Source organism: Mixophyes fleayi, chromosome 2 (assembly GCF_038048845.1).
Source record: "Mixophyes fleayi isolate aMixFle1 chromosome 2, aMixFle1.hap1, whole genome shotgun sequence".
Classification (NCBI taxonomy): Eukaryota; Metazoa; Chordata; class Amphibia; order Anura; family Limnodynastidae; genus Mixophyes; species Mixophyes fleayi.
The window spans coordinates 111,661,692-111,682,582 of NC_134403.1; the positions used below are offsets into that span (position 1 = coordinate 111,661,692).

Genomic DNA, 20,891 nt, shown 5'->3' on the forward strand with positions numbered 1-20,891 from the left:
TGTGTTACGTATACACTCATTTTAATGTCTTTACTATATTAGTGGCTTTATTTGGACTGATTTACCAAACTTGCCAAAATGCAATTCATACATTTTTATTAGTGATTATGTAGTGACACTGTAAAGCAAATGTAATTGTGTATAACAACAGAAATGAATACATAGTATAGCCCATAAACAAACACTCAAATGCCCAAATCAATTTCAAACTCTGTAAAATTTTGCAGGGACCACTATAAAACAGAATACGAAAACAAGCTGCGTGATGAGTTGGAGCAAATTAGACTGAAAACAAGCCAAGAAATTGAACAGCTCCGTGGGGCATCAAAAGAGATGTATGAGCGGGAAAACAGGTATCTGTCATGCCACAATTATTTGCTGGTTGTATATGTTTACAATATATAATTAAGTGATAATTACTTTAGAAAATATTGTTGGAAGCTTTGAGCAATGATGTTAAGTTTGTTTGGATAGTAGAAACATTTGTTACAAGTTATGTTTTTTTAAGGGCAAACATACCCCTTTCCATAAAGCTCTGCGTTCACTCTGAGAGTACTTGGCATATTGACTTGTTCGGATTTTATGGTTCTAGAATATCTGGACTTGTAACAATTAACATTAATCTTTTTGTTATACAGTGTTAACTTCCATTCAAAGTAAGCTAAGGAGGTGTGCCTTTAATGTGGAAGTATAACTTTGTTTCATATTCCATGTGTACCAAATAACCATGCCAAATGCTATACACTTTGCCATCTTGTTAACCAATTTGCCAGATTTATACCAAACTGACCAAAAAGTGCAGTGTGTGTAAACTTTCACCAACTATCTCCGAGAAATGTAATCATATTTTATTGAACTAGCAGTTGGTAGGACAGGGGGCTTGTTGGTGCATCTTGTAGACAAAGTGAGTGGTTGTGACAAGGTAAAGCTTCAGCAACAAATTTCAAGAATATAGTTGCATCGGTCCCCTGTACCCCAAAATGTGTACTATCTTCCTACACACCGCCAGGAGCAGTTTGAGCCGTACACCAGTGCACATATTTGTGAAAATCCTGCTATCTCTCCTTCTTCCAGCAAATCTTGTCCAGCGTCTGAATTACTGTTGATCAGATCTCACAGAGCTCTCAGAAGCCACCTCTTGGGCAAACGCCAAGAGACAATATTACGAGACTACATTACTACAAAACGGAAGAAAAAAATAATTTCAGCAATCCATGTTAAGCCATATGTAGAGTACCAGGGCAATGAAATCCGGGTTATTCAATTCCTCACTTCCTCCACTAGTGAAAAGAGGCGAGATCTGCAACCCATCACCAAGCTGCTATGTCTAAACAGCATCAAGTGTAAATGGTGCTTTCAATTTCAAACTAAGGGTTTTATCCATATACCACATATATGGGATGTAAGGACAAGGTCTAAACTCAGTATTCCTCCTTCTCCCTCCTTGCAGAGCCCTGCCTCCAATTCTCCCCCTCCGCAATCAGCAAATCCCCCTCCCTGCATGGCAATGTGTTGAGTAACAAATACATCATGATATTACAGCTAAAACCTATCTGGGCCTTGGGTCACTCCTTCTACCTTTTCATGAATAGACCACAACACCTGAAAAAGCATTTTGCAGTTATCCGCAGTCTGTAAGTGTCTTCAGTTATCAGTTGACCATGTAGGTCCTCGTCATAAGACCACACAAGTAGGTCAAAACACCAGTTTTGGACATGTTTAACTAGTGATCCCTGTATCTCATGAAAGAATTTTGTTTGCTAAGACATGAGACTTTTTGATGTACCTTCCATTTAAACAGCATTTCAGATGCTACAGAATTTAGCAGAACCTCATCCTACACAGTGCTTCTGTAACAGCACCAAATACCTTTTATTGCTCATCTCAATTGTATGTCTTCTCCTAACTGCAAAGTCAATGTTAATTTCATTTATGCTTTGGCTTGGGATATTCTGTTTATATAGAAAGCAGTTACCTAAGAAACATGTGAAAATGACTTATAATATTTTGGAGGGCTATCACTTGTGAATCTTCTCTGGGTGTATCCTGGTGAGATCATCACTGTAACTTTTCGCTAAGTGTTCTGACATTTGTAATGTGCCTTTTGAAGAATGTGTCCGAATGTGGTATTACATCAGTGCAGCAACCTTTTCATCAAATTAACAATGAGTTGAGCAGTACAATGGGTACTGCAGGACTGAGCAACACACAACATGTTAGAGGAAGTAGACAGCTGTTCTTAATTACAGGCTTAAAATAATTCCACCTATTCATAGGTAACAGTCGATTACGTTAATAATCTCATAATAAGCATGAGATAGAAACTCTTCAATTACTATCTGCCTTTCAAGAATCGTTTAATTTTTGACTGAGAGTGAGATGCAACGTAGTAGTAGTTTCTATAGCCATATATGTTATACTGAAAAATATTAAAGGTAGCGGCTTTTTCGGGGGAACCCATGCTGGGTGTCCACCCAATTTGCTGCTATGAGCGCTGGTGCTGGGAACACTATTGGGGGGCATGCTGTTGTTTGTTTTCTTTAATTATTATTATTTAGCACGTATATTGCACCAGCACATCAGCAGCTGCGATAGATAAATAGGCTCCAGACAGAATTCACACTTATTTCATACTGCATCTTCTCCTGTAATCTCCTAAGAGAATATTAACCTACAAGTTAACCCGTGCATGATACTCATGCATTCTAGTCAAATCGAGCTACTTAAGGTCTTAAAAAGGTTCTTGTCATGCATTTGGACCTAGCCCAGGCCTCCCCAGGGGAAGAGCGTTACTTCCCGACGCAAGCGCCCTTTTTAATGTGTGTTCATGAGGTAAAATTACCTCACGAAAATGAGTTTGACCCCTCAACTCGTAAATTTAGCCTTTTTTACCCCTCCCACGGGGGGAAGGGGGGATGATGGAAGTTAACTGACTTCACTATTCTAACTTTTTTTGACAAATAATGTCAGTATACCAAATTTTAGGTCAATTGCATGAGTCCTTTCTGAGAAAATAGTTTTTTCCACACACACACTAACACACACCGCTACACATGTGTGTTCATGAGGTAAAATTACCTCACGAAAATGAGTTTCAGCCCTCAACTCGTAAATTTAGCCTTTACTACCCCTCCCACGGGGGGAAGGGGGGATGATGGAAGTTAACTGACTTCACTATTCTAATTTTTTTGTCAAATAATGTCAGTATACCAAATTTCAGGTCAATTGGATGAGCCCTTTCTGAGAAAATAGTTTTTTTCACACACACACACTAACACACGCCGCTAGGCTTTTACTTTTATATATTAGATAATGTTAAGAATTTAGTAGGTCAGTGTATAACTCCGCCCGCGCAGGTGGCGCTGCAGCTTTTTTTTTTTTTTCACACACAGACTAACACACGCCACTAGGCTTTTATATTATAGACTCTACCCTCCTCGTGTCCTTGATAACCACTCTGGGTCATTGTCTACTTCCCCCTATCTCTCTACCCGAAATTTTTATCCTGAATCATCTACCTTGTCCAGGGCCAGCTCACCCTCACCAGCGCTCAAAAGCTCCATCAAGTCAAGAGCAAAAGCCTACTCTTCTCCAGCCATTTATCTGCCCTCACTCCCATCCTTTTCTCCCCATATGTATCCCATTTTTTTCACTCCACTGTTTAACAGGACTGTACATCATTTTATTTTGACTTATTATTGGGTATGAAATTTGCTATATGTAAGTTTTTAATAATGCTTTGTGTTGTCATGTACCAAATTCTAAATAAAGAATATATAAAATAGAGAAAATGCTGGGTGTTTACTATCCTTGTGTCTTTTACTATTTAACTGTAAAACTCATTGACCCTAATAATGTAAAGCTGTGCTATTCCCATTTGGAATAGTTTTGTAATGTATCCTCTTTGTTTAGAACATTGTTAGCAACTATATTGACAAATCATCATTATATGCATTAAAATCAGAGCAATTAGATCTGAATACAAAGGGGCCATACATTTGTGTGGACAAATAGTCATCATCATCCATTTATTTATATAGCACAATTAATTCCGCAGCGCTGTACAGAGAACTCATTCACATCAGTCCATGCCCCATTGGAGCTTACAATCTAAATCCCCTAACTTACACACACACAGACCGAGAGAGACTAAGGGCAATTTAATAGCAGCCAATTAACCTACCAGTATGTTTTTGAAGTGTACATACTGCAGTTCAGTGTGCTTTCTGTAGCCTGGATCACATGATGTGGACAATGACCACACTTGACCACATTTTTGCCAATGCCAATGGGCATCTGAATGTTTCCGATCAGAGTACATATGCGAAATTTACAGAATTGCCCCTCAAGATAACTTTGTATTGATGTAAAAATATATGCCAACAACCCAAATTATTTATTTATTTAGGTCCTACTTTTCCTGGTATTTTGACTATATGTATTATTGAGATATAATTTTCCCTGTCGGAATTCTTGTGTAGCAATTGACCACAGTCGTTTATTTTGCTTCAGTTACTCTGTATACTTCCTCCTTGTTGACTTGACCAGTGATGCCCCAAATCTGGCACGGTGGCTTAGTGATTAGTGCTTCTGTCTCTCAGCACAGGTTCTCCGGTTTCCTCCTATACCCCAAAAACATACTAGTAAGTTAATTGGCTGCTATTAAATTGACCTTAGTCTCTCTTGGCCTATCTGTGTGCATGTTAGGGAATTTAGACTGTAAGCTCCAATGGGACAGGGACTGATGTGAGTGAGTTCTCTGTACAGAGCTGTGGAATTAGTGGCCCTATATAAATAGCTGATGATGATAATGATTTTATTTGTGTTTACAAGTGTCAATGTGCTATAGTTCTGGGACCAAAAAGCATCAGTTGAGTTCCTAACCTTGGAGCAACGCACCTTTGGACTAGACTAAACCTTTTGACTGATGAACCAAAAATAAAGCAAGTAAATCCTATTACACATGTTGCAGTCAATCACTATACATAGCTTAATTTTAATTATTTTGTCATTTCTTTATTATAGGAATTTAAGGGAAGCAAAAGACAATGCTGTAGCTGAGAAAGAGAGAGCGGTTGCAGCTGAGAGGGAGGCACTGGCTAAATATGACCAAATATTAGAACAGTAAGTGTCGGTAAATGTCAGATTATGTTTATGAAAATAATTATTTTTTTTTCATATGATTCTAAAGTTTCTTGTAGTAAGCAGTTCTTTAGAGACATCCAGACTTTGCTTTGTTGTTACAAGACACTCCACTCATCGGCAAACAGTCACTGGGATGATGCATGGGGAATCTATTTGTATAACGTAACAGGGCATTACACAATATGTTGCAGTCAATCAATGTCAGAAATATACTGGTTTCTAAGAAAAACAACAAATAAATTGAAGGAATTAAGCAATGTTATTTTTTTGCATTACCTCACATTTAAAGCTACTCTAACACCTACAATAAAGATCTTACTAAGGTGCCCTTCCCCATATATGCAGCTCCTGGGGGGGGCTAAGGGCTGCATCCACATATGGGATTGGGCACCTTAGTAAAAATCTGTCTGATCCTTAGTACAGCTTTTACATGGCTGCAGAAGAGTATGTGTGGGCGGCCTATTCATTCTGGCTTGTGATTAGTCCTCCTCCTCTCACAACTCCTTGGTTTTGGCTGGAGCTATAAGAGCGTTGGGGGTAAAATGGCCTTATGCAGCCCCAGAGACCCAGCTAGGAGGGGGGACGGGACCTTAGTTAAATATTTTACTTAATGGTACGGCGGCTTTAAGCATGTGTGTTATAAGGAATGATAAAATAAATGGTATAGTCGAAGTCACCAAAGAGTTAAATGACCTTTATAAGGGCCTGGGGCTTTTATATGTTCATGAAACCGATGGTGGGACATATATTATTATTATTATAAATATACTGCATATGTTTATTAGAACTTATTTTGCAGCAATGAATACTTTAGGTGGGCCTTTAAAACAAAAATGCCTTTTGTAAAGAAGAAAAGAATTATCAGAAAATGGCATCAATGATCGATATTCATCATGTAAGTGTCATACTATCTAGGACTTAATAGTTAAACCAATTTACTCTCATTTTTAGGAATTATTTTCAATGCAAAGCAGTCTTCCATTCATTAGGAAAGATATGCATTTTATTGTGTTGTTTAGAACGTATCTAATAAAATAACTCACTAAAATAATTTTGAAAACAGCATGAATGTTAGTAGTAGTAATGTCATAGACGCAAATCTCTGTTCTTTTTGCAATATCTTCAACAAATGTGCAAAATTATTTACCATTAACAAATGTCCAAAAGCTAATATACTGGATATTCTTTTATTCTAGTTTTTCAAAGACAGTAGACATCTTGTATGTTCATTCAGAAATCTCTCTCCTGTTGTGATGTAGAATGCTCAGCCTCTTCCCCCTCCCCCCCCAAATTTCTGAACTCATCTCTTCCCAAGCTCTCTCTTGCCCTCTCCGCTCTGCCACAGCGCCTTATCTTGCCAATGCTTACTGATTACCACATTACACTCCTACCCCCAAGAGACTTCTCCTGTGCCACTCCACACCTATGAGTCACACTCCCACATCCAATCAGACTCCCAACAGCTTTCACAGCTTCAAATGCTCCTTAAAAAATCCCACCTGTTCATCAACAACCTTTCTCCTAACTCTTCCCATTGACCCAGCCTCCCTACATCCACATTCTCACTCTGTCACCCCCTCTTGTCTCAACCTTACCCCTTCCCATAAGATTATAAGCTCTCATGAGCAAGGTCCTCCTTCCTGTTATCTGCTCCCACCTTGTACTTCCTGTTCGTCCTTGTCTCTTGCCTTCTGCTTGTTCTCCGACACCTGTTATTCACCCTACTTGTTATGTTTTATGTACAGTATTATGCTTCATGTATGTCTAATATTTTGCCTGTTGGTATATCTTGTTATATGCGCTACTTCCCCACTGTACGGCATATTAAAGTCATTTTATCGCTTACCAAATAAACATTGTCCAATGCAACTGTTGTGGTTCGAAAGCACAAAGATATTTAATTGCAAAATATAGCAGGATTTACAGCAAGCCATTATTACACATAAAAGATATTACAATACAGCAGGAAAGTAAAAAATACCGAATACAATACATTTTCTCTAACGCTTCACCCAGGTCCAGGATAAGATGGTGTCATGCTGTCTGTGTAGTCAGGATCAGAGAGCAGTACAACAAAAAACTACGATGATGTCACTACGTACACAAGCATCACGTCTAGGGGTCTTCATAGGTTCAAGATTTAGAACAGTCTAGTATAATGCAGGTCATAGGTCTGTTCAAACGATGCCCTCCAAGGTTGGGGGTCAACTTCTTCAACAGCTGCTTACGTGTCTTCCCACCCAAAAACTGGTTCTAACTGGTCTATTAGCCTTACAAACACAATAACATTTTGACCATTTATCCTTTATCATTCATAACTTGCATACGCAAGGTGCGATCGCTTAGCCGATTGTATCGGATGTCTGATGGTAATGTGCAGATCAAAATGACACTAAACATGATACATTTCCTATATCCTGACCCTTAGATATCTTTAATATATGTTACTAATTATTAAATGTGGATTGGAACCTTAATGTGTATTATTTACAAGTGTAAGTGCGAATGTAAATGTGTGTTATGAATCCGTGTGATTGCTTCATAACACGTGGCGTATTAATCGCAATCGCACTGTAAAACAATATTAATCAATTTGGTTTACTTCATCCAATTATTTGACTTCCACAAGCGCAATGCAGGCCTCTCTTGCCTCAGCTAAAACACTAAGGTAAAATGAGATCCCTGGATTATATAATATTATGTTATACTGGATTTTATTAAATATTGAAACATTGATCAGAGGCTATATACTGTATACTTATCACTTGTTGTCAGCAGTAGTGAGTTATATTTTAATACTAGAGCGCTCAGTTGTAAAACTATATGCGCTCTCCATTCTGAAAAACAGATGGTGCGAGTTGGCAGTAGGGCATCCATGAGCTCTTTAACAATCAGCTTAATCTTAAGCGTGTGCCACTTATTTCATCTCAAACTGATGCAGGCATGCAGATGGCATATCTTGTGCACCTGTCAGTAAGTGAAAGAGAGGGAAAAAAGACCCGTCCCTTAGTTCGCAGTTTCAGTATTTTAGTAGGCACTTTGTTATCCTGTCACCATTATCTACTTTTTCCTCCACTTTATTCCTCTAAAAAGTAAGCTCTCACGGGCAGGGTTAACACTACCTGTTGTTGCTTGTTTATCTACTGTCCGTCATCTTCATATATCCTTGTCATGATTTTTGCTGCATTCTGTGTGAGTCCCTACAGTTTTTGGACTCGGTACCTTTAATGCTACCTACCTGTTGTAACTGATTTCATGTATTCGTTATTTTGCTCACTGTCCGGCGCTACGGAATCTTTGACCGCCTATAGATTAATAATAAAACTTCTACTCCTATTTATTGTAACAAAATAGGGCCTGCAGTTTCTTGAGTCTGCTTTGTTTGAAAAGGCAGGATGGCCTTTAGGTTCTGCTCTCTGCCAAACAATGTCTGTCTGTCATTGTGTCTGCTCTTATTTGTGACCCTGAATGACTTTAGGTTCTTGCGATTATTTACTTTATTTACTGGCAAAAAAACCTGTACAGTTAGGCTAGGTACACACTAAACAATTTTCCGACCGACATATTATCTCAAACGATTGAACCTACGACTGAAGGTCCGATCAGTCTGGCGATACACACTGACACGATTTACCTTCAAATCTGTGCTCTTCATCTGGTCCTCTAGTCTTCAGAGAATGACAGCACAGTATTCACTATTGTCACTCTGATTAAAACCGCCTTGTTATAGCTATTCACATGTCCTAACAAATTCCGTTAGCTTCTGTGACTCTGAAACGAAACAATCTGTCTCAGAACGAACAAATGAATTATTTCTTCTAAAACACTACATTTATTCACCAGGACATTCATTGCTAGCATCAGCTGAAAAGAACACAACTCTGTAAACTCTATGGAGATCGTGAGCATGAGGGCATACACACTATATGATCGGTTGGTGATTGGTCGGAAAATATTAAACTGTACTACCAACCAAATGAGCCGACAATCGACACTTTGGAACAACTTTCGACCTTCGTGTCACTATACACACTAACTCGACTTCCGACCGTACGGTCGTATGTCGGCTGATTTGCCCGATTATTGGAGGAAAACTCCCCAGTGTGTACTTAGCCTAAGTGCCTGTGTACTTTGGAAAACCTAACCTTTTATTTAGTGAATTCATTGCTTTGTATATAAGAATAATGTAGAATGTATTCAGTGTGCACAAAGGACAATATACCGTGTGTGTGTGTGTGTGTGTATATATATATATATATATATATATATATAATGATTGTATGTCTTGTTAAGTCTGTATGTATCATGTGCAATAAAGATTTTCCGATGTGATCACTGTGGTTCCAAAGCACATAGCTTTTATTTGCAAAGTATGCTATGACAAAGTTTGGCATGCAAATGCTTGCGCTGTTCGCACTAACACAAGCTTCTACAAGCTTCAACAATTTATACACAGTACAGTTGTAAAATGCAGTGACATCACAAAGATACACGGTTACAGTATTAAGGTCTTCATTCATAAGTTGATGGGTCATGACCTCCTAAGAACGTGACGTGCAATTGGTTGATTCCTCTGGTCATTGTTCATTGAGATACCCAGGTGTCCTTCCTCAGGCTCCTGCCCCGTGACCTGTATAAACCAGTTCTTTTATGACCTCTCTAAAGTTGCTATTTGTTATATGAAAAGTAAAATTAGTTATAACTAGCGAACGCTACATAAATGATACCGGAAATGCTCTCATGCAATAGTGAACAGAATGAGAATGTTAAACTCGATGTTATTAATATGTTGGAAGCATTAATGTGTTTTTTCACCACATTATATGTTATATTAACTAAAATAAATAGATTAAGCTTATTTGCAAGTTATTTGCTAAAAAAATTATTATTTGATTGTGTACCAATCACATTGCAATCAATATTAGTTACTATATACAACTATATATTACAGAAAATATTGATTACCACTTTCATCCACTTATTAAACTTCAGAAGTGTGTGTGTGTGTATATATATATATATATATATATATATATATATATATATATAATGTTTAATTTTTTTTTTTTGGAGAAATGTCAACATAGCATAAACGGCGATTTTTCCAACAACCCTACGTCTGGCTATACAGTACTTCCCTCACTGCTAGCCGTACTAGCTGGCCACTAACTGGCATTGGTTGCCCTGCCCACAAATGCAAACAGTGTTTTTATCATCCATCCCAGCACAACAAACCAATTACACCCATGTGGAACACCTGTGTCTGTATGTGCTGAAAGAACAGCCCAGGGAAAATGTAACCCTGCCTGCCACCTGCTCCTACAGGCTAGCTCGGTTTTTACCTTTTTCCCTATGGGAGAGGTGTGACAAATAAGCCTCTTTGCCACAGCATGTCTATGTGTGTGTGGTGGTGTGTATGTGTGTGTATATATATATATATATATATATATATATATATATATATATATATATATTCTATATAGGGACTGTCTGATGTGTCTATTTCTGTGCTGTCGTTAAAATAATCATCCACCATCCTTTGGATGTTGATAGTAGGTTCAGGTGGAGTTACGGCAGAGATGTCATGGTTTTTGGTCAATTCTTTTAGACCAGACCAGATGTTATTATGTTGTGCTGAGTCATCTGCATCATTCCTGCCTCTCATCTCCTCCTTCAGTTTCTCAAGCTGCTTTTCCAAAAGTTTAATTAAGGGAATCACTTGACTCAAGCTAGCAGTGTCTGAACTCACTTCACAGGTGACTACTTTGAATGGTTTCCGCACCTTGCACAACACGGAAAGTATTCTCCACTGCGCTTGAGTAAAATACATCCCCCCTCCTTTCCCAATGTCATGACTTGTGGAGTAAGCGTGGATGGCTTTTAGCTGTTCCTCCATCCGCAGAAGTATATATAGGGTGGTATTCCACCTTGTTACCACCTCTTGCTTCAGTTGGTGGCAGGGCAAATTAAATTTCTCTTGTTGCTGCTGCACTCTCCTACATGCTGTTTCCAAATGCCGGAAATGTCCAAATGTTTTACGGGCTACAGACAGCATTTCCTACTCATCCCTGTGATTTTTTAAAAGCTCTGCACCACAAAGTTTATTGTGTGAGCAAAACAGGGAATGTAATGGAATTCACCCAGCTGTAATGCTCTCACAATATTGGTGGCGTTATCAGAAATGACATATCCTGAGGAGAATCCAAGCGGGATAATCCATTTTGAATGACATCCCTTAGTTTTTGTAACAGATTGTCAGCTGTATGCCTCTTAGTGAAGCCGGTGATACACAGACTAGCCTGCCTCTGAAAAATGTGACGTACTTGGGTACATGCTGCTGCTGTTCCTGCTGGTGAAAGCGAATCACCAACCCAATGGGCTGTCACAGTCATATAATCATTAATTTGCCCAGTTCCGCTTGTCCACATATCTGTGGTTAAGTGTACAGTGGGTAAAATGGCATTTTTAAGCCCAATAATTACATTTTTACAAACCTTCTGGTAGAGGTGAGGAATAGCTTTTCTAGTAAAATGGTGTCATGATGGAATTTGGTAATGGGGACAAAAGACAAATAACTGTCTAAAACCAGCTGCATTAAAAGTGGATATTGGATGCAGAGTCATTGCATAGTCGCCATGGCGTCTGTGATTTGCTTTGCGACTGAGTGACAGCAGCAGTGGGACTAACTCTCAAGAATTCTTCTGAGGAATCTAGAATAGTGCAGGAGTCATCTAGCCTTACCAACTTGGATGCAGGACTAACTCCGATCACTACTGATGATATTGATGAGGACGGTTTTGTGGGTGTAGATTGCAGGTGTCGGGATCTAGCTGAGAGAAGGGACCTAGCTGATGATGGACTGCTTATTGTTATTTTTTAGCATAAGTTTCTGATTTTCCCAACAGCTTGCCGTGAACTCGTTTCAAATGACGTAACATGGATGAGGTTCCTAGATGGTTAGGGTCCTTACCTGTACTTACTGTGGCTTTACAAACACTACAAATGGCTAGACAACTATTTTCAGGATTTGGGCAAAAATAATTCCACACATAAGAAGTGGATTTTTTGGTTTTATGTCCAGGCATGACAATGGCCTTCTTCTTATCACGTGCAAGAACTGCTTCCACTGGTGCAGGACTTGCACAAACAACATCATCCTCATCAACATCCTCATTAGCGCACTCGTCAGCTACACAGATATCCCCCTCATCATGTTGCAATTCCAAAGTGGCATCCTCAATTTGTGTATCACCGGCTACACTTGGGCTGTTCATACACACATGTGCAGAAATGCTGAAAGGGGCCTTCTTTATGGGTACACTATCAGAAAGGTCAGGATTACACATAGCACTCGTGGATAGAATCTCCTCAGGGATTTGTGTAATTTATGAATCTGAAAATACATTTTCCTCTAATGCCTTACTGTTTTCTTCCAGCTCGGCTTTTACACGTAAAAGTATTTGGACACCACTTTTGGAGTCCGAATAAGAAGGTCTTGCTTGGTCATTGCTGACCTTACAATAAGATGCATCAGTGACAGTTGCAGAACTAGCACTCATAGAGAAAGGCGAAGGCCTCATTCTTTCCTTGCCACTGCGTGAATAGAATGGCATGTTGCAAAAAAAAAATTCTGCAGAGAACTTTGCCTGGATTACAGGTCTTTGTTTCTTGACCAAGGAAAAAGATGTTTTTTTTACATTTTTGTTTCCCTGACTTAAAAACACTAATCACTTTAACATCGGCTTTAGCAGATGACTTAGAGGGATTACTATCATCATGAGTGGTGCCAGCAACTGCTTGGTGCTCCTGGTCTTCTGTGTACTGAAGTGAATCTATTTTGATAATCTGCAGTCACATTGTACTGTGTTAAGAACAACACAGCCAGCCCTATTATTTGTATTTCAGCAATGACAATTAGCAATGGAGCAATGGACCTCTCCTCTTTGTGTGTTACCTATATAACACCGTACAATTTGACTGCAGATTTAGTCCAAGCCTGCCAGCCCTATTATTTTCTATTTCAGCAATGAATTGCTGAAATAGAACACTGCTACCCCTCCTCTTTCTTTTCTACCTATGACGCTGCCCAACTGCTCTAGAGACTGCCAAGAACTGTGCTACCCCTTCTGTGTCCCTCTGTGAAATGGTGCTGGATCGCTGTGGGGGGGTGGTACTTATAGAATTCAAAACTCGTGAGATCCAATGTGACAATGACGTTTTGCTTCGTTTTCAATTCCGAGGACACGAAAGTACCAAGTTAAGGTGTGTTCAGTTCTCGGGAAACCGAGCCTGATCATCACTAATATGAGTCACTTTTACCTTTGCAGCCTGGCTGGGCCGAAATGGAAAATGTAGACTTCGCCTTAGCCTCATGTGTCAAACTCCCATTGTCCCATAGATGGTAGGCTTGCGAGCAGGGCCTTCTCACCTCTTTGTCTGTTTCACCCAGTTTGTTTATTAGTTTACTATGTTTGCCCCCAATTGTAAAGCGCTACGGAATATGTTGGCGCTATATAAATAAAAATGATGATATAATATATATATATTGTGACAAAGGGAGGCATTTATCTGACAATATGCAAAGAAAACATACAAGCAGAGTAAGACATTGGCGCAGTTATGCACTTAGATTCAGGTTAAATCAAGTAAAGACTTATGTGTAGTTTAAAGTTGGTTAACTTACATGATTTAAAAGCTGCTTCCTCTCAGCAAACAGACAGGGTGTGTCTGTTAGTTGAAACAGAGCCAGTGATGGGCGTTTTCTCTTAAAGAGAAGGTGGGTGTGTCACCTGTCCATCAAGCTTAGGCTGGGGGAGGAGTATCATGTATAAAAGCTTGTTTGTGCCATTTGTTCACTGAGACCAACGCTGGGAAAGCTGGCTGGTCCTGAGAGAGAGCTGGTCTATGTATAGCTAGCGTTTAGGGTCTCCATGATTGCTGTGCAAGTATACGGTGTCAAAACATTTACCATCCTGACAATAAAACTACATAAAAAGGAAGAAGTTGTTTGCGTGTGCTTCTGCAGTAGCGAGCTCTTGCCACAATATAAATAAATATATATATATATATATATATATATATATATATACACACACACACACACACACACATGCAAACACACACACACGTATATATTGTAACAAAAACAGTGGGAAGGCAGTGAATCATATGGCCCATTTTTTGGGTTTTCCAAAGTGCTAGCAAGTTGCTGGCGAATCAGGAGTTGCATCTGTTAAGGTGCTGTTTAAAAGCTGCTAGGCAGTTCATTCGGTCTCTCACAGTCTGGGGAGCAGGTGGATATTTGCTGAGAGAAACTAGTTTATAGCCAGTGAGTACTGTTGTTTTGAATGCGTGTGTGGGACACTTAGTTCCTCACTTCAGAGAAGAAGATCTTGTTTTAAGTTAGTGCTGGACAGGCAAGGTCTTTTGTTTATGTTTTATTTTGCTTTATTATTGGTGAATAAAGCTTGCTGTGGCTGCTAAACCCAAAAACACTTGGCTGGTGTGACATCCTTGGCTGCTCTGTATATGTAGCCGTGTACCCAAGAAGACGGTAACCCCGGTCTGATTATCTGACAGTATATATTATAACACTGGTGGATTACAAGTTTTGGAGAGTGTGTGATTTATGGTGATATGCTTATCTTTTGAAAAAGCTCTGATTCATAGGAATTCTATATATCACCAATATAAAGGTACACAGAAGAGTTTATAGAATCGCCTAAAGGGAGGGGTACCTGGTGGCACTATTAGTGCTAGTCAAACAAGGGTGGAAAAAAGCATTATTGCACAATCGTTCTCCTTTCTCTTGTTATTTATCATCATCCCTGGCTATGTGCAGTTGAAACCTAAAGGATGATAGTGGATCATTAGACTTTAGATGAGTGCAATTCCCCTATTCTTTATGGCACATGATTCTCGTGAGGATGAAATTACTAAAAGATGGCAATATTAAGAGTTTATATTCCTGGAGGAATGGACAGGGATTTTTGAAAAAAAGTTGCCACCTTGATAAAAGAGAGTACAGATTAATGTGTGTGTGTATGTATATATATATATATATATATATATATATATATATATATATATATATATATATATATATACACACACATACACATACCTATATATACATATATATCCCCATATATATATATATATATATATATATATATATATATATATATATATATATATATATATATATATATATTCTCAGCATTGAACTTTAAGACTTTGCATTGAAATGTTGCTATATAAATGAGACTGACAAAAAAGGTATTTATCACAGGCTATGCCAGAGGCATTCTCAAGTACAAGTCTGGGTAGACTACATTCCATAGCTGTTTAATCTCACATACATTTTGTTTTTACAGCTTATGACATTAAAATTTATGAAGATAAACTTGTGGATTCAATTTTTTTCAAAACAACACTCCAAAATGTCCTTAATGAATAATATAGAAACACATTTTTTTACTTTATGTTTAAACTAAGCTCTCACAGTGGATTACTATATAAAAAAAACCTTGATAGACTCAACAACTATGTACTAGTAACAATGAAGAATAATGGGCAGATGTACTTTTAAAGGGGATGGAAACCCTTAGCCACATCACATTATTTAGTGAATGACCATGGCACACAACAGCTGCGGGTATACCTGGCTCCTTGCTGTAGTGTCCCTTGGCCATTCATGAGAAATAATTGGGATGTGTCTGCATTGTGTTTAAATTACAATATAATGATTCAAATTGTGTTTCTCATTGTCTTTTCACTGCATGCTAGCTTTATTAGTATATTCATTTATAAAGAGCTAGGCCTATTCTGCATATGTGTCCAATTAGGCAAAATTAAAGATTATTTCATGCAAATTCTAATGGTAGAAGGCAAACATATTTAAACTAATAAAAACTAGGTAAATTAAATTGTGTAGAATCATCACAATTGGCAGTTGTGTAAATTCATATATTACACAGATTAAATGCTTATTTACACTTGTAGAGTTTTTAAATGGGTGCTATTGTCTGGCTTGTTTAAACGTAATGGATACAAGGGCCAGAAGTGTACCAAACCAGTTTTCAGATTATAGCATATTTGATAAACCGAGAATTATCATACTAGATACGAACATATTTTTTTGTTCAAATTATATGAATTTTCACTTCTGTGCTATCACAGTGCAGTGCAGGAAATTCATGTCCATACTGACTGCAAAACATTTTGACGGGAATCTTTGAAACTCTTAGTAATTTTAATCCATTCAACACCTGAAATGTTTTCTGTTTTTACCAGTAACAAACTCAATAGGGTTCGTTTAAATGAACTCTTCCAGGTCACGTTCTCTAATCTCTGTGCTGGCACACGTCTGCTTTTTACACAAGGTCTGGGGACTTGCCTAAATGGTGGAGAGTGTGAATAGACACATGCAGAGGCAGAAGAATGCATTGCCAGGGCCCATAGCAAAATGTGGGTAGGTGCCTGGCGATATTATTATTATTATTATCGTTTATTTGTAGGGCGCCACAAGGTCTCAGTTCCGCTCTCAGAAGAGCGGAACAGAGGCCTCTACTGAGCATGCACAGTCTTTTGAGAGCACGGGAAGCAGAAACCTGCACTACTGGGAGCCCCCTCACCCCATGTAGTTCTGCCTTTAGACACATGGATAAATTATTTGCAATATTTTACCTAGTTTTTTGTATATATTCTACAGCTTTAGATCGGTTCAGATGTCTTTGCGTAAACATGCATACATTTCTAAGATTCTGCTTTTGTATTTTCCCTTGCTGGAAATAGCTTTTTAAGCATAAATGTAGTTGACTTACAGTGGTTATTAAATGCACCCGACAGGCTTAAATTGCACATGTAAAACCTTCTTTTGAGCATTTTCTGAGGATGTTCCATCCATTTAATAGCAGCTGCTGGTAAACAGTAAAACCACAAACTACTAACACAATAATGATGGCACTCTAGTGATTTTGTTATAAGTATTATTTAGTTGTACTTAGGCAAGTGAAGTAATTATTGTCCCTCTAAAAAGTGATTTTTGTTACAGTGCATTACCTACAGAGCTGCAATTTTGCTTTGCTTTCATTGAAATGTCTTTTTTGTCATGAATTCTTAATTGGACAGAAATACATAAACATCATGGCAAGCTCATCAGTTATGTGTGCTTGTGTTCAGAATACTGCATGTATATATAAGCTTTATTATGTGGCGTTACAGAATGTACAACAGCAACCTCAAGCATTCAGATCCAATAGGAAAAGAGATCTCTGCTTCTAAGAGCTTGAATGTTGATTATGTTGTGGGGGAGACATCCACTGTGTTATATATAAAAATGTTGATGATTATCTAATTTCACTTTTAAAGCTTTCTCTACCACCATTCTTAAATAAATAGTGTGTTTCCCTCCCCTGATGGCCAGTTGACAGAAATGCTGCAGCAGTACAGTGGATCGTAATATAGTCCCTGCACGGTAACTGTTACATTGGGACTTTGTATTGTAATTATATTTTCACTCTGGCAGTTGCATGTTTTCCATTCCCTTTTTAAGTGTAATAATACGCGTCTGACTCATTTAAAAAATTCTGTATGTCGTCCTTATTTCACTTGAGATTTGATGTGGAGATCTGAAAAACATGAGCTGTGAGGACAGGGTTAATAAACACTGGTCTGTTCCTAGGTCAAGTGTGAGTGTTTATATGATACACTTTCTTAGCTAAAAATAAATGTATGCAGTGGATCACAGTGTACCGTTTATACACCATAAAAACCCTTTAAATGTACAGTGTGTCAGATACTTTGCTTTTGGCACCTGTTGAGGTCGTTCTTGCTGTTTTCTGTACTCCCTTCTTAGCACCAGTGTACAGCCAAATATTTATATTAGGGCATAATTACCTACAGTCACTTGCTATTGTTTTTCAATATTTGACATGTAGATTTGATGCAATCTCAACCAGCCAAACATCATGACGTTGCAATACTAACTGCTGCAGTTTGAGAACATCTGTTTTGGCATGACTTGATATGAAATCACATATTTTCTCTTGACATAAATTTAAACTGCAGGATCATATTGTGTAATTTGATAATTATGTATTAGATCATTTATGACAGAAACATGTGAGTGATTTTGCTCTGTTATAATCGTGAGATGTACATTTGTTACATTTGCTTGAAGTGTGAAGGGTTTTTCATTTTCGGTTACGTAGTTTCTTCATGACACATCTATAAATGTGTTTGGGGCTATTAGTGGACTAAAAGTGATCATAAAAGGAAGTTCTTTTCTTTGCAATATACATTTTTTTCCCATAAATTGTGTTTTATTAAGTTTTTCATAAACAAAAACATTGCAAAAATAATATGCAAGAATATGCGTAAGACCTGTATAAAGAAAAATACAAAGTCTGCAGTTTCCTCATACAAAAGTAATCTAAAAATAGGTGTATAACAAAGTTGATGAGAATATAAAACAAGAATTAAACATAAACACAGGAGCTGAGCGGTTGGGCCATGTATGACTGATGTCATTTCCAGCAATTGCAAAAATTGATTTATCCCATCTTGACCAAGCACCTGTAAATTTTGATCAGGTATTTCTGCTGGTGTAAATAAAATATGCATGATTAACAGTCTCATTCACTAGATTTGCCCATTCTCTGAACTAAGGGCCCAATGAAGCCATCCACGTTTTAGTGATGCAAACATTGACCAAAGTAACAAGATTAATAACACATTGTTTGGACAATTTACCAACATTTTTGAACCACAGGGCAATTGCACAAGAAATTAAAAATTGCAGCTCCCTTTGAAGTACATTTTGGAAAGGACAGCCCATAAACACAATGTACCTAGTGTAATAGGGATAATGTAAACCCCATGTAATATGTAGAGCTGTATGTGGTGATATTTAGCTGAGAGAGTTTCCCGTGCATGGCCCAAGTTGCAAATCCATTCCTCATCCGTTAGAGATTCTTAATCCACTTCTCACTTGAAGCAGAGAATTGACAAACTATTGCTGTGTAACGTGTTTATTAGCAAAGCATAAATATTAAACATTCATTTTCTAAGGCAATGACAGGAGATGTGTTTTTCATATGGACATCCAGGAATAGTGGCTTGAACGCCACCCTCCCCCTCACCCATTCCAAATTTTGCCAGCAGGGAAAGTCGTGGCTGCAGGTACCTATGAAAGGCAGAGTTGGGAATGCCAAATTCATGCCAAAGTCTGCAGTATCCACTTGACTGATTCATTTATCGTGGAAACTGTTGTCTCTGGGACTGGTTAACGTTGGACAAATATGGTTATATGCAAGGCATAATAAAGCTTAAGGTTTGGAAGATCCCAATTTCATAGGTCTACTCAAACATCTAATTCTGGCACTTTTTTCTGCTCAGACCAATGCTGATAAGTGGCGGTCAATAATCCTAAAAGAAACATATCCAGGCATAAATATATATTAATAATAATAGTTTGGGATGTACAAATATTTTAATTAAATTAACTCTACCTGTCATAGTTAGGGGGAACTGTTTCCAATTGTGAATTTTAATAGTTAGGAAGTCAGGACCAGTGTTATACAAAACATAATATTCAATATTCCTCGAAATCCGTATCCCTAAGTATTTAATTTTAGTGGTCCATTGGAGAGCGTGTCTCCACAGAGCATTTTGAGGAATGTCTCTTCTAATTGATGAGTCCAGAAAATAACCCAATCTCTCAACCACCTGCAATGAAGTACATCTTGAATTGTCTAAGTCTGCCAGGAATAATAGTAAACCATCAGCGTAGAGTGCAATGGCCTCCCCCCCCCCCCCCTTCCTTATAGCAGAGTTATTTCTAACCAAGTATCCCAAAGGCTCTATGGCTAAAGCAAAACAGTAGGGAGATATTGCACAGCCCTGGTGAGTTCCTCTCTCTTATGGAAAATGTTTAGAAAATTACCCGTTACAGCAATTTCTTGAAGATGGTTCAGACTAAAGCAATCCGGACCCATCCCAAATTGGCATAACACTTCCCAAAGATATTCCCATTTCACAGATAACAAGTTTAGGCGGCATCTAAGGATACCATCACTGTTTCCGAGTTGACCCTGTGCTATAATTGTAAATGTATGAAAAGTCACCTAATATTCGTAGAAATAGATTTCCCCAGAATAATTCCTGTCTGGTCGAATAGTTTTGCCTATAACCTTATTTAATCTCAAAGCCAAGATTTTGGGCAAAATCTTAATATTTGTGGATCAAGATACACTGGATCTTAATTAGTTTTAGGAATAGGTAAGTGCTTCAGGCATTGAGGGGGGAAGACTGCCTTTGGCATATAACCTCTCAAATGATTCCAAAAGTCTTGGGATGAAAAATTTGTTAATAATTTTTATACAACTCAATTTGGAGGTCATCTAAACCCAAAGCTTTACCATGAGGGAAAGATGCATTTGCTAAATAAATTTCATTCAGTAAAAAAGGAGCATCAGAAAACTCTCTATTGCCAGGGGACAGGGTTGATTATGGCACATGATCTAAATATGCCAAGACGCCATGTACAGTGACTACAGATTTAGACTTGCCATTGCTGGTAATGGATATTAATATACAGTAATAATATTTTTAAAAGTGCTTGTACAAATTAAAAGAAGAAAAAATAAATACTGATTTATATGTGCCTACATTTCCCTCTGATATAAAGAACATGCACCTTTCAAAAGCATTTGCTGTACGCAGCTTGACTATCAGGAATGCAG

General features: G+C 38.0%; 1 protein-coding gene across 1 annotated transcript in view; it reads left to right on the top strand.

The window, feature by feature from the left end:
• The window catches only part of PIBF1 (progesterone immunomodulatory binding factor 1), a 168,708-nt gene that overhangs the window by 31,920 nt on the left and 115,897 nt on the right, over nucleotides 1-20,891 (top strand). Inside the window, exons 9-10 of the mRNA XM_075199822.1 lie at nucleotides 228-353; nucleotides 5,026-5,124. Coding sequence (XP_075055923.1) covers nucleotides 228-353; nucleotides 5,026-5,124 — 225 coding nt within the window. The remainder of the gene's footprint in view (nucleotides 1-227; nucleotides 354-5,025; nucleotides 5,125-20,891) is intronic.